The 15,800-nt window shown below is 46.6% G+C and overlaps 1 protein-coding gene across 4 annotated transcripts in view; it reads right to left on the minus strand.

The window, feature by feature from the left end:
- TMOD1 (tropomodulin 1) overlaps nucleotides 1–15,800 on the minus strand; it is a 720,714-nt gene that overhangs the window by 368,234 nt on the left and 336,680 nt on the right. For all 4 annotated transcript variants that reach the window (XM_069630362.1, XM_069630363.1, XM_069630365.1 and 1 more), the window contains one exon: nucleotides 5,123–5,242. In XM_069630362.1, coding sequence (XP_069486463.1) covers nucleotides 5,123–5,242 — 120 coding nt within the window. The remainder of the gene's footprint in view (nucleotides 1–5,122; nucleotides 5,243–15,800) is intronic.

Here is a 15,800-nt window from a genome sequence, read left to right on the forward strand (position 1 = left end):
TCTTTAGGCCGTATTGCCACACATGCAACAATGTCTGCGCTCCCCCCCTCTGGACCTGGATTGAAGAGATCTTGACCAGCTGTTGAATCAGGTATTGTATGTGGAGTAGTGGAGGGGCAGAGACTATGCTCTAAATAGCAAACAGTGAAGGACTCAAGCCCCTCCGACCCATGGTTTAGGCAATCAAAGTTATCCCATACTAAACCACCAGCACAATCTCCTAATTCAATAGAGAGGAAAGTTGTACATCTCCTTCTGAAAGTAGTCTTGCTGATACTAGTAATAATAGGTGTGCCACTGTTGTGCTGGGGTAGGACGAGGGCTCACAGTCTTTGTCCATTAAAGTGACACATTGGGCCTAATTCACAGAAGCGTTTTATAATGGCGCAATCCCATAGGAAAACTCTCTGAATCATTGACTTAAAACCAGAAGGCCCAGAGGACCTTTGAAGCCAAAGGATCTGCTGATGGCAAGAAGGTTAGCGTAGGTGAGATGAGGTGCAGGGTGATTGTGTGGTTCTTCCATTAAGGAATGCTGATCTTGTGACCCCAATTATCAATATCCATTCTGATCCTGGAAGAGAGGGAAAATAATCTTGCACCCCCTTGAGCACTTCTATTTAAGTTTTACATTTCAACCCTATTTCTCTCCCAAACAGCAGAGAAGAAGGTACCAATCCCCCAAGACAAGACTTGAAAGGGTTATCCATGCCACCCTTTCTTTTTCAGTCAGATGGGGCTAAATAGAAATATCATGCTGGAAAATAGATACTAACTTCTGAGCATCATCATTGGCTGGCTCGGGAGGGGTAGGGCATGGGTGTGCTACTGTTGGAACAGCAGCTGAAGCAAAAAGCTCAATTTGGCGTTCCAGGGCCACTGCCACAGACAGCAAGTTGAGAATTTGCTGATGAGGACCTGAGACCCAAGACTATTGAGAAGAGCGATTCTGATGTTTGTAGAACTCCAGTGGAGAAGTTGATCAACAAGGCCTGGAAGGGAAAGGAGGCTTCCTTTATCAATAAGAGATCGGAAGATGTTAATGATGATGGCATTGTATAATGGGGGATGGAGAGAAGATTGCCTATTAGGCATCTCTAGAATGAAAACATCTGTAAATTATGTTTTAATTTTGTCATGGAATATATATGGCACAGGAAGTAAATTGGAGGATGAGGATTGGTGGGACTGGGTAAGGAAGGCAGATATTATTGTTCTGCAGAAAATCAAGGCATGAGAGACAGGTGACAGATGATGGATTTGTTGTTTTTGAAAAGCGTGCTCAAAAGAATAGGGGATGCCATGCATCATTTTTGGCTTGGGTTTGGCTGGAAACATATGTGGATTCCCCTAATATATTGGGTGTCCAAGGAAGGGCTCCCTCAGTGCCTGAATATTGGTATTTAGAATGCCCAAAGGGATAAGAAGCATATTCTATTCAATAAATGAATAATCTTGATGATTTGATACTCCCACTCGAGAGCACGCCTGGAATTTTATATTATACTTTGGGATGTATATCCTCGATTTTGGTTCTGTGCAATTTTAATGGCAAAACAGGCATTCCGCCAATGTATAACGAAGAAATGTTACTCAAAGAGCAATGTTGAAGAGCAAAGGAGGTGAAGGCCTCCAAGAGTAAAAGGGATAAGGCAGGAGACCAGTTGTGGGAAATCCTACCTACAACAAGGATTTGAGCTATAAGTGGCAGAACATAATCAGATTGCCTGACAGTGCATACTTTCTCTACTGCTAAAGCAGAGTCAATGATTGATTACATATGCCTTCATTTAGAATCTTGGGTTTGTATCAGAGACTTCAAAGTCATGTGGAGGACTAAGTGTGATTATGACCCCTTTGTGGCGTTGGTGGAATGGTTGCCCAGTCTAAATGGAGATCTAGCATAACCCAAAAGGATGAGTTAGACCTCAGAGAAATTACAAGGAAAATAGGAATATTAAATGGTGGCAGTCTAATGTCATTCAGAGCCTTGCAAAGATGATAGCTTCGATGTTGCCTGACCAAGAATGCATATTGGTGTAAGTAGTAGATTCAGTATCCAAAAAGATTGCAATAAAAGTAAAGTGTCCCTAATGGAAGGTGAGTGTTCTAGATTTCCAGGAGTAATGTTAGGGTGCATGCAAGTCCTAAGGGATGAGTTGAAAAGTCCTGCAGGAGTGCGAGGGTGGAGTTATTAAAAGCTTTGAAAAATACTACCAGTAATGCGAGCGAAAGATGACCATGAAGGAATACAAGAGATTGCTGAGAGAAAAAGCCCTTTCATCAGGACATTTTTTAGGAATCACTTCACGAGACAGCACTGTAGAAAAATCAGAAATGTGTCTGGTCTATTATCTTGAACAGGGAAGGAGGTATTGAATGCTTGGAAAGTTGAGTGAATAACACACAATGGTACAAACACTTGTCCAGCCTTTATCTGGAGAAGATGGTCCACTGTGACTTTGGAGTGGTTAAGAGAGGGTCTAACTCCATGGTTTGTCAAGGGCATTTGCCCCGCATGTTGAACTATGTAAGTTTATGAGGGTAGTCAATGATTTAAAAGTGGGAGGATCCCAGGCACTGAACACATTCCACCAGATTTAGCAAAAGAAGAAAAATCGATGTGGATGGAGCCTTATGCTTGCTGCACATTTTTAGAGTGCTTGTTGCCTCAGGAAGCACTCCAGTCTCATGGAAGGAGGCTGAAACTGTAGCTATTATGAAGAAGGGTTTAAGAGGTGAACCAGCATGCTGCTGCCCTATTTCCCATTTGAACACTCAAGCAAAAATGTATGGGAGCATTTTTCACACTTGGCAATATGAATGGCCTGACTTTATATAAATAATCTAATCTCCGCTTGTCAGGTAGGATTTCGGAAAAGGAAAAATACTATGGCTTATTTTTTAACTCTGAGCTTATTAAAGCACAAGTCATGTGGAGTTAGAGGGGATGAGTTATTTTTAGGATTCCTGGATCTTAGCACAGCACTGCATGTAGTGCCAAGAAGTTAACTTTGGGAACTACTTTAAAACATGGTTGTTCCTCAGAGCCTCTTCAACTGTACGGTGCTGTATGAGGATAGCGATGGGCATGTAAGGTTTGGCAGGAGAGGAAATACTACCTGTAGTTTCCCAATAAGTCACAGGATTCGACAGGGATGCGTATTAGGGCTTGTTTATTTTATTTTTAAATGGGTGGAGCATTGTTTGTTTTGTTTGTTTTGGAAAATGTGGAATAAACTGAAAGTGGCAAGTAGACCAACTCTGTTATTTCTTTTCACCGATGATGCTCTATTTGTATTTATTTGAAGAACAGGAATGACAATTTTGGACAGAAATTACCTACAATAACAAATGTACAGATGGCGGAAACATTCCCACGAAGGGTGCATTTACAATGGCATAAAGATGAGAACAGGTGGTGAGCCACTTTAGGACATATACCAGGGACAAAACAATACAAACAGAAACAAAATGCATATAGAACAACAGGTGACTTACAATGATAACATTAACCGAAGGGGGCAAGTGCTTCAAACTTAAGAGGAGTACGAATTAAGCATGTTTCTCCTAGAAGGCACCATACAAAGCTCGCTAAAAATACATGGTCTTTGAGAAACACAGAAATTGGACTCTTTTGGAAAGGACTTCGCCCTATCAGCAACAAAAAAAACAACATAGCTTAGTAACTTACCCATGAATAAGGTACATGTGTGTTTACTGTGTATACAGAGTGAGATAAAGAAACTGATCAAACCATGGGAATGAGGGTTTGTGTGATGTTTATAGTATTAAAGTCGGGGAATGATGTGGGCGGATTTTAGATTTTGTATTTTTACTTTTACGTTTATGTTCACACGTGATTCTTAGTTCAGATGTATTATCCTGAAAATAGGCACACTGCACTATCATACTAACAACGTTCTCCTGCCAAAAACACTCTGAAGGCAAGTGTTTTCATTTCGTGTTTTAAATGTTCAATACTTTATCAAAGAACAAACAACTTCTTCAACATCAAATATAGCAACACTACTTTAATTAATGTCAAGACAATGACGCATCACTTTATCAAATTATTTCTACTTATTGTATCATATCATCACAACTTCATATCTTTGCTGGTCATCCCGCACCTCATTCTCAACCTGAAGGCCACCCCTCCATCTTCCGGAGTAATTATTTAGTGCTACGCACACAGATATCACTGGGCCATTGCTTAGAAACAACCAACCCATTCATCTCCAGATGTTTTGGCCTATAAATGCCACTAGGGACAGCCAGCGTTGTGAATGGTGAAGGATCATGAGTGCTGTAGGTCAAAACCATCCAGAGAGTGACGCGTGGGCTATCTTTGTTCTCTGCCATGGTTACTCATGTGGCCCTCCCGATGTTTTGGACTCCAACTTCAACAATCCTTCACCACTAACTATGCTGGCTAGGGATAATGGGAGATGTTTTTATTGGTGAATTATATCACTCTTAATGATGGACTCCTCCCGCTTCTGAGTGCCAGGCTGGGCATTGACCCATGATGTGCAGCATTGTCGTGTTCCCAAACTGAGCGTACTGCCCCTGAGCTATCCTTCCAACCCAAAACATTTGGATGGCAACATTATGAGTAACCATGTTCCATAACAGCATGCTAAAACGTTCTGCCACCCCATAGATAGGTGAACGCTAATGCATGTACTCTGGAGGTAGTCTTCATTTTTCTAACACAACCACAGCTCTAAAAATCAATTTTGCTGGATTGATATGTTTTAGTGGTTTTGTTAGACGTTTAGTCAACAAGACTCGGTATAGGTCACAGCCAAGATATCATTGATGTTTCCAATTTATTTGCTCTAAAATGAGGCTATCACAGTGGAAGTGCTAAGTGCGCGTATATGCTAATCTTGAATTACAAAGGAAATCAAAGCCTCGCCCACTCTCACACTTCAATGGTTTAGGTGTAGAAAATTGGCTTCATGCACCTCACAACGACATGTTGTGTTAAAATGAAAACATATTTTTGCAAACAGTATTGTCAACACAGATCACATTCCCTCATTTCATTTTGTCTTTATTCTATTAAGACGATGGCTGTCCAACCTGAAAAGTATGACGAAAACGAATTTCCTACCAGCAATGTCGCAGAGCTCTGCATCTGAGGCGTTGGCGAGGGCTTCCTCCAGCTCTGGCTCCAGAGTCACATTTTCAAAAACAGGGTCGACTGGCTGCTGCTTGGGGATCCACGCCTTACCTGGGAATAGAACCACAGAAATAATGGACCATGAGGTTGGTCTTACTGTTGACAATGCTTGTATGTGAACTTTCTCTGAAGACTGTAGAGCCCAAATGCAGAGCTACTTTATTTAACATTGTAGGTCAACATCCTGCCATAGACTTCTACCACCTAAGCACCCATTGCTTTATCCCCCTCTACCACCTAACCACCCTCATTCCATCTCCCTCTTCCACCTAAGCATCCCTCGTCCATTCCCTAAACAACCTAACCACCCCTCCGTCTACCGCCTAACCACTCCTCTCTCCATTACTGTTTACTACCTATCTATGCCTCTTTCCATCCCCTTGTGCCAGCTCACTGTCCCTCTCTCTATCCACCACTACCCATAACCACCCTGCCTCCATACTGCTATAGTACATATTAGGGCAGGTCTCACCACACCCCTTTTAGTCACCTCTTAAATTGTGTATATCGCAGTATAATTGGAGTCCGCTCCTGCGCCTTCTTATAAGGACCCCTTAAAGACGATGTTATTGCCATGTGGCTTAAAGTCCTTCTTTGCCAAATCACTTTTTTTTGTAACAAGTATTTTAATTACTCATTATTTATTTTAAAACATATTTTACTCTTCATTTTTAATGCACATTTTTACTCAACGTTTCAAAAATGATTTCAACAACACACCATTTTACTCTCTTTTTAGCCTTACAATTGTATTGGTCACCATCGGCAACTAGGTCGCTGTATGCATACAGTGTCACTGTAGGGAACTCCACTGGACTGGTCTTGAGCAACAGTCTCTTATCAAGTGCAATATGCATTTCTTAATCCCCTGCATGCATGCACCTGCAAAGCCATTCATTTTCCATGTAATCAAAAAGAGCTGCATACACAATCAGTTTGAGTGTCCAGCATTGTGAATATGTCCAGTAGAGGGAATACACGGTTTCAAGGCGCCCTAGGCAAAGAGCTCAGGGCAGTGGAAATGTGTGTGCCTGTGCATTTTGTTAAATAATAAACACAAATGTGATGAAAATTCTTTGTTAAATACAGTTAAGGCTAAACCTAATGTGATAAAAAACATACAAATTCACTGGAAAACTTAAGCTGAGGAGATGTTCCAATTATGTTTATCTTACAAAAACTCTTGAACTTCAGTGAAAAACGTTGGTTACAGGGACGCTATTGTTGCAGTGCAAAACAATGAAACCCCACAGATGTGCACTTTATGGTTCCTAAAGGAACACGCCCTGTCTCAAGCCACCATTCAAAAGCATATGACTATCTTCTCAGCCCTTTTTTACAAAGACAAATAATGAGACGTTATGAGTCCTTATCTTGTAAAGCTCCTCAATTGGCTCCTCGCTTCAGGAGAGGCGCTCCCATCATGGGGGCTACACATTGAGCCTAATACCAAAGCGAGATCAATAGTCCAGTAGAGATCCTTAATTACAATGCTAGAATGTATTCTAAGATTCTCGCAAAAAGATAAGTGGCTATAGTGCCGAAAAGGATATATTCAGACCAGACCGGGTTCTTCTCAGGCAGCCACACCCAGAACAACTTCAGTGGACTTATCAATGTAATCAATCTCAGGAGGCGGTGGACAAGGTTTCCCTTTGCAAATTCTTACTTTAGATCAGGGATATGCACAGGGCCTGGTTCACAGAAGCCTTTTATAAAGGTGCAGTCCCATTATAAGACGCTCTGTGGATCAGATCCACAGTGTCAACTAGGACGAAATGTTTGGGTTTGTCTTTTTCTGCACGATGCACTGATTGTTGGCCACTGACAAAAACTCAAAGCCACCCAACAATGGTTGCATTGTAAGGACAGTGGTGGTCCTAAGTCCAGAAAAATAATTTGCTATTCTTAAAAACACATTGTGCGGGGGGGCGTGGCTTGGAGCACCAACGATGTGGTCGCTCCGCTGAAGTCGCCAGTGGATCGCGCGCTACCGCAGCAGAATTCATGCGGTTCCCTTGGCTGAAATGACTCGCCGACATCAGCAATAAGGAGCAGAACCGCTAGAGCACAAGCGGTCCAAAGATGAAGAGCCTACACGGAAGCTCTGCGCCCGAAACCGCCGTCTGAAACACAGCGCCCTGCACCCCTCGGAAGAAGCAAGATGGCGAGCGCACCCGCGAGCTCAGACGCAGCCAGGAAATGGAGGCGGACCCTACGCTGACTCAGGACCCAGAGCAGAGGAGAGCCCGGGCGCAGCCTGCAGCCCGAAATCGGATGCACAACGTGACCCAGACCTAGCAAGACGGTGAGGGGGCCAGCGGAGCATTAGCCGGAGGGATCACCCCCGACTCCCAGGCGTGATACGTGGCGACGGAGACCACCGCAAGCCCGCATTCCACAAGCGTCTTGGAGCCGGTTCCCCCACGCAGGACGGGGAGGCGGGAGGAGAGCCGACGGACAGAGCCCACCCCCAGAGGAGCGAGCGCGGCCGGTGGGGACCCCCCGGTGGCGGAGACCGTGGCTGAGGCTACGCTGGGAAGGCCCGCTGCCTGCCCTTGTTTCTGGAGTGGCCCGATTAGGGGCTCCACCCTCGGAGAGAGCTAAACACAAGAACCAGCGAAGGGAATCCCACTGAGGCTGTGCTGGCAGCCCCTCTCACCTGAGATAGCAGCCAAAGTGGGCAACACAGAAAATCAGCCTGGTGCCCACCTCCCACAGACACTCGAAAGCGGGCCCTCAGCCCTGAAGAGCACCGAAAAAACAGAGACTCTGGACACAGACAACCCTGGCCTCCCCCACCAGCCTGCTCCGCTGGAAGACACCAGGACCCTGCCTCATCCCCCGCTCCAGCGGGGTGTGACCCTCAGTTGCGGATCCACACCCTCGGACTGGGAGCACCCTAAAACCACGCCCCCACATAAGGTCCCCTGGCTACACAACAAAACCACCGGTGTAATCCAACAACCTCTGCAGATTCTCTCTCCAAGATATGCCTCCCGTAAGTTTCCTGGGGCGCCCCGGCCCACATCCCTGCCCAGCTGCATTGCCTGCAGAACCTCCGCCGCAACCGCCATGACGAAACAAACGAAGGCCAGCAAAAACTCGGACATAGCTACTATGTTCTCGACGACAGAAAAGGGTAAGAAACAGGACTCTCCCAGTCTTACCCCGCAAACACCCCGTGGAGGAGAAGAAGCCCTCGCTACCAAGGGAGACTTGGTGGCTTTTATGGCGGACATCAAGACCGAATTCCGCTCATGCGAGGCTGGGCGAGGTCGAAGATCGCTCACTGGAACATACAACCACACTAGGGGAGGTGCAGCGCTCAATCAGAACCCTACAAGATAAATACGAGATCCTAGAGTATAAACAAGAGGACCTCGAAAATAGGGCCGCCGGATCCGAGGAATTCCGTCCTCTGTACCCGACAAAAACCTCGCGGAATACGTCAGAGACTTCTTTCAGTCCTTGCTCCCAGATCTGGATGAAACCCAGCTTGTATTAGACCGCACCCATAGACTGCGCCCACGCCAGGGAATAGACTCGGATCTCCCCCCAGATGTCATCACCAGGGTCCATTTCTTCTCTACTAAGGCGGCCATCTCGGCGATCAGCCGTACCAGGGACAAACTCTCTTTCCAGGGCTCACCGCTCCAGATTTATCAAGATCTCTCAATGCTCACCCTCCAGAAAAGAAGGGCGCTCCAACCCCTGGCACTCTTTCTCCAAGACCAAAAGGTGCGATACAGATGGCTATTTCCAACGGCCCTGCAGTTCTCATTTAAAGGTGTGGTGCGGCGTATCAGTCCCCTGGAAGATGCGAGTAAAATCATGCACCCAACCTCACCTATAGAATCCGCCTCACCAAACTCAGAGACAACTGGAGGCCCGGATCCGGCTCCCTCCCCCGAAGCCAAGGCGGCCGTCATGGTCAAAGGTGCAGCGGAACAACCGGAAGAGATAACTGAAGTCGTAGGCTCTCACAACACATTTCTCACCGACCGCTTGACCCTGCCCCGCAAGGAACCATCATCTTCGGGGTAAGAAACATGCGCCATTAACTGCGGCGGCAGGCAATATCCACGGCTCATGCCCGCTCCAAGGGACGTTCCAACTCTGAGTCCTTGGAAATCCACAGTACTGTATTGCTGGTTGGCCCCGTTGGCCAAGGATGGGACCACTCACACAATGTCGGCCCACCCGCTGGTCAAAGTTACGGCCCCCCTTGGGGGCTCGTGTTAAAATCCCAAGTGCAGGTTGACCCCTTCTTATCTCTCACTAGCGATGGCGGTTGACCCAGGCGCTATCGACCCTTCCCCCCCAATCCAGTCAACGGGGGAGAATCTGGCCCCAGATCACCAAAACCTAAGACTCCTCTCCCTCAATGTCAATGGGCTGAACTCTCCCGCCAAACGGAAAAATATCCTGCAAAAACTCCAGGAAGAGGAGGCCGCGGTGGCCATGCTTCAGGAGACCCACCTGCTACAAGCAGACTTCGGGCGTCTCTGCTCCCGGCTGTATGCACTCCAATTCTTCACCTCAGGAGAGACTAAAAAAGGAGGCACTGCAATCCTCTTCAGGAGAGACCTACACCCTCAAATCCTGGACACTAAGACATGCTCAGTAGGCCGGTTCATAGCAGTCAAATGCCTCCTCCTTGGTGATTTATATACCTTTGTCTCCGTGTATGCACCTAACTCTGGCCAATCGAACTTCTACGACTCTTTGAGCACGTCTCTTTCGCGCTTCATAGAAGGCCAGGTGATAATAGGAGGGGACTTTAACGGAGTACCAGACCCGATAAGAGATAAGTCACACCCTCCGACTCCAAACGACTTCACCCAGGCACTGAGCCTCCTACACCTATTCAGATCCCTGGAGGTGGTGGACTCGTGGCGGGTCCTACACCCCACTGAAATAGACTACTCTTTTTACTCTTATGTCCACCAAACCTTTTTGCGGATCGACCTCCTCCTGGCGTCCCCACAAACGCTCGCCTTCGTCAAAGAAGTGTCCATTGGCTCAAGAATTCTATCCGACCACGCTCCAGTGATCATGGAGATCCGGGCGCAGAACCCCATCCCTAATTCTCAGCGTAAATGGTCATTATACGACCCGATCCTCAATGACATGTCAGTGAGAGACAGAATCACGATGGCGATCAAGAATTTTCTTGAAGAAAATCCAGCTTTTGATACCTCCCCGGCGAATAACTGGGACGCCATTAAGGCAGTGATCAGAGGCGTCCTGATTGCACAGGGAGTAGCCTATCATCGGAACAGGTGGCACACCAGGACAGCCTTGGAGGAAGAACTGAAAGCGGCAGAGGAGATCCACAAGGAAAAAGGCTGGTCCCCCAAAACGCAGCAAGCCCCACGCGTGGCCAGAAAGAAGCTAGAAGCCCACTATGCGGAACAGACCGCGCAATTAATGGCCAAGGCCAAACAATCCTACTACGCAAAGAATAATAAGGCAAACAAATATCTGGTAGCCAAACTGGCCAAAATAAAACGAACTAACACTATATCCGGCCTGCGCGACCCCCAGGGAGTTGTCCAATATTCAGAATCTAATAAACAGCAACTATCGGTAGCCCACTTAACTCAGGTCATGACAGCTACTCCGCAAGACCGGCTCAAACAGAAGGAATACCTGCAGAGCGCAGCACTGCCCCAACTCTCCACCTCGGCAAGGGAATCCCTGGAGGCACTAATCACAGAAGAAGAGGTCGAGGAAGCCATTAAATCGCTCAAGACACAGATGGATTCTCGACAAGGTACTACAAATTATTCAAACACCAGCTGATCCCCCCTCCTTAGTAACTCTCTTCAACTCCTTCAGAGATTCTGGTTCGGTGACCTCCTTGATGCAGGAATCAACCACTATTCTTCTACCCAAGCCAGGGAAAGACCCGAGAGACCTAGCCTTCTACAGACCGATAGCACTATTGAACATAGACGCACACCTGTATTCCAAAGTCCTCGCAAATCGTCTGGGTCGCATCCTACCGGAGACAATCCAGCCAGACCAAGCAGGTTTCATCCTAAACCGGTCAGCCGGGGACAATATCCGGAGAACTCTAAACTTGGTGGACATCGCCGCCCGAAACTCCCAAAAACTAGTACTGATGGCATTGGATGCCACCAAGGCATTTGACAAGGTGGACTGGCCATTCATGAAACGCACGCTGGGGGCTTTTGGCTTTGGAACAGCTTTTCAGACAATGGTTCTGGCCAACTACAAAGAACCCAAACCATTCCTGAGGACCAACGGATCCATCTCGGCCCCGATCTCACTGTCCTGTGGTACGAGGCAGGGCTGCCCATTATCACTTCTGCTTTATGCACTTACCATGGAGCCCTTTGCCCAGAAAATAAGACAAAACACCCAGATCAAAGGCTTGCAGATCGGCCCCTCCCAGCACAAAATCGCCTTATATGCTGACGACGTCCTGCTAACGATCTCAGAATCCCGCCCCTCCCTGAAGAATGCCCTGGCAGAAATAAGCAGCTACAGTGAGGTATCCGGCTTTTCAGTCAACTTCGCTAAATCAACAGCCTTGGGCATAGGCCTCGCCCCGGAGGAACGGGAAACACTGATCAAGATGAGCCCGATGAAGTGGGAAAACAGAGCCATCCCCTACTTAGGGGTCCACATCCCGGCGGGCCCAAAAGAAACATACCAGACCAACTTTCCCCGGCTATTTAAAGAACTGGAGGGAGACCTAAGACGTTGGACGACCCAGGAGATCTCCTTAATGGGGCGAATAACAGCCTGCAAAATGAACCTTCTTCCGAGGTTTCTTTATGCCTGCTCCTCCCTCCCAGTGGCAATGCCTGACTAACCCTTCGAGATCTACAGAAGAAAATGGTGAAGTTCATATGGAGGGGTAAGAAACCTAGAATTCCCTACAAAACTCTTCGAGGTGCCTCCAAAATGGGAGGGCTTGGAGTCCCGGACTTGCAGGCCTACAGAGTGGCGGCCGAATTGGCACACGTTCACGCATGGCAAACAATCACAAACCGCCCCAGATGGGTAGAACTGGAACAGTCACGGCTGACCCTACCCCTACGATTCCTGCCACACATCCCGGCCCCCCTCAGAACACATTGGGGAGACCTCCTTCGGGCAACCAAACACACCCTGAGTACCTGGGACTGGGCACTAAAACGGAAGGGCGTCCCGAGCGGCCTGAACCCACAATCGCCCATTTTCCACAACCCAGCTTTTTCACCCGGGTCAAATCCGCGCAATTTTCAACGCTGGATAAAGGGTGGCCTTGAGACCCTAGAGCAGATGTACGAGGGAAACGCACCACGCACGTTCGAACGATGCAAGGAGAAGTTCCAATTTCAGGAAAAGGACAGATTTACCTACACACAACTGCGCCATTGGTGCTCACAGCCCAAATCCTACAAGCAGCAATGCGCGTCCCGACTTCACTGGAACTATCGCTCAAGGACCCCCCATCTCGAGGCAGGATATCTACCTTTTATAGACACTTTTTAGGCGATTTCCTGGTCGAGAGAACCCGCTGCCTGGCCCAGTGGGAGGCCGACTTGGGGCACCCGATAGAAGACCAAACATGGGTGAACATTTGGACCCGAGCACACTCCTCATCCACCTGTGTCACCAATAGGGAATGTGCACATAAAATCATGCTGAGGTGGTACTACCCCCCTCTTCGGCTCCATCACATGAATCCCAGGGTGAACCCCTCCTGCTGGAGAGGTTGTGGCCACCCAGGCTCCTTTTTGCACATGTGGTGGACGTGCCCGGAAATCCAGCGATTTTGGAGACAATGCCTGGGGACGATTACACAAATTACGGGGGCAACGGTTCCGCTAGAGCCTGGCCCTGTACTGCTGGGGGTCCCAGTCCCAGCGATCTACCCACGCTTCGGGAATAAGGCGACTGTTGACCCAATGCCTTCTAGCCGGGAAATCGGTGCTGGCCCGCTACTGGAAGTCCCCGGACGGCCCCTGTTTAGCTCATTGGTGGACAAAACTATGGGACATACTGATAGCGGAAAAGGTGACAGCAGCAAAGGCCGGGGTCCTTCACCGGTTCCAGAACATTTGGGGCCTGGTACTGGAATATGACCAGCGGTTCCCCGCCCTGACCTATAAGCCTATCAATGACCGATGGACCCTGGGAATCTGGGAGGAACCCGAAGGGGACACATAAACTATGGGGCCACAGAGAGGAGGGCCCGGAGAGTGAAGGCCTTTGCAGGGGAACGGAGGGAGGGAGGGACAGGCACGAGGGGAAAGGGCTGGGGGTTAACACGTCTTTGCTACTATTTACGATGTATGTTTGTCAAACTGCCTTGACTTAAAATAAATATATATATTTTTTAAAAACACATTGTGCAAGCAATAAAGATAAAACATTTAATTATTTAAACGAGCAGTTTGCAGATCTACCCAACAACGTTTGGTTGCCACTTATGTATTGCATTTTAAAGCACACTAACACGTAAGATTAATAATACTTGAAAGGGTGCCAATTTCAATGTGTAGTGAGGTTTTAGAATTCATGCATGTGGAATAATTGTGAAAAAGAAGTGTAATGTAACACTAACCCAAAAGGTGGGGGGATTAAAAAGAACATTTCTGAAGGGCTTGGACAACTTCACAAGACATTTTTAGAAATTATTGTGATACAGTATAATGCATGTAAAGCAAATTGAGTCAATATGGGGAATATGAGGAATGAACTGTCACTGAGTGGCATTACTATGCATGTGAGGCTCCGCTTGGCACGTGATGGTGACACATGCATGCGTGATGCTGTTCAGTACCACACACCCTGTGTGTGGTATGAGCGTCCAGGAATAAAATGCTTGTTTCTTACAAGGGCGGGACTGCCCTTTGTAAGTTGGAATCCTGTGGCAGGGCCCACTAGCCTTTTTTCCTTTTGTGGTCATTAAATTGCATACCATGAAATTGGGTTATAATAACACTTGTGTTTCCAGGGTTTCCACCAGAAGGAATCTGGTGGCTTGAAGCACTATATAAGAACACACATTATTGTACCATGCATATGAGGCCTTCTCTTTCAATGGATGGTGTTACTCAGACACTCGGGGCTGCACTCTGCATAGGATAGCAGTAACTAGACATGTGTGGGCTGCACTTGACATTTCGTCACTATACCATGCTTAAGACATGGGGTTGCATTTGTATAGATTGATAATGGTGACTAAATTCAGCACGAGAGACCTTAACTTGCAATGTGTGGCATGTATGGGACATTTGAGTTCTAATTGCATATCAACGCAGCACCTGCCCATGTAATGATGTGCTTTTAAAATAAAATAAAAAGTGCTGCCTATATGTCAACACAAAACCAAAAAAATATTCAATTCAAAAGTCAAAGCATATGGCTTTGCCAATACCTATGTTTTCATAATGTATCTTCCTCTCTCGTGGCATATACAGTGGAGTAACTTTGCTGAAAATGTTGGGGGGGGGGGGGTAGGTGGGGGTGGGGCATGACATCTGAAGAAAAGGTGCCTCAGCCAAATGAATGGGGACAAAATGATGTGCCATGAAAGTTGGGGGGGAAAACACCCCTGTCCCCCCTAAAATTACGCCCATGTGTATTGCTAATCCGTGTTAGCTACTTCCACTTACCAATTGGGACAGTTGCAGAATTACCTTATGCCTGGGTTCAAAATAAATCATTACTCCTGGGACTCTCTTTGAACTATTTCTGTACGTAAAAAAATTGGCAAAACCAGAAAAAAATTGGCAAAACCATAAATTCTCTGCATAGGGAAAATGAAAGCAAATAAAATAAACAATCGATGTGCCCCAAGTGATCCCGATGAAAATTCATATCACAAGAAGTCAACATGTATGGCAGAACATTTGAAATGTTCTCTGTTCTAAATCCAATTGTCAGAATTCCAGGTTCGGGTAACACTTGAACAGCCTCATTGGTAAAGGGAAGTCTAGTCTACTCATCCCTAGCATAGAATGGTGTTCACACAAAGCACAACTTGCCCTGGGATTTTATTGGCTTTTGGGGTTTTCAAATTAAAAAATGGCTCATAACAGAACAGAGAGAATGTGGGTATCGTAGGTTACTTGCACCTAGGCTTTATTCATAACATTTTGAGCAACTGGTAGGTTTATAAGTGTGCTAGTATGGAGAAGGGGGGGGGGGGAGAGTAGGAGGGTGTTAATTAGAGAAAGGGTTACGTCTATTAGGAGTTTAGTCAATACTGTCAATTCATGGATTAAGTCTTGGTTAGCTCTTTCGGTTTCAAAACAGTATTGTAATATTCTTTCTGAAGTCAGATCCTTCAAAAGCTCATTAATTTCGATGAAAAGTAGTGGTAGGTACAAAGCATGGTTTCTCCTCTGATTATAGTAGTTCTATTACCTCAGTGCATTAAGGAGTAAAGCCTAGTAAAATGAAAGTTACAATTTGTAGACCTCCATTTGCAGTCAGAAAGAATGCATGTAAAAGTCTTTGTCAATTTAGTTTACCTCTTAATCATATCACTCAGGTGGTCCGATGTATTTGTTAAGATGTCATCTTATAGTAGGTTTCAAGTGTTTCTCATTAGAATACACCTAGAAAGAATAAGACTAAG

This window comes from Ambystoma mexicanum, chromosome 6q (genome assembly GCF_040938575.1).
Source record: "Ambystoma mexicanum isolate Mex_15411 chromosome 6q, UKY_AmexF1_1, whole genome shotgun sequence".
In the NCBI taxonomy this organism is placed as follows: Eukaryota; Metazoa; Chordata; class Amphibia; order Caudata; family Ambystomatidae; genus Ambystoma; species Ambystoma mexicanum.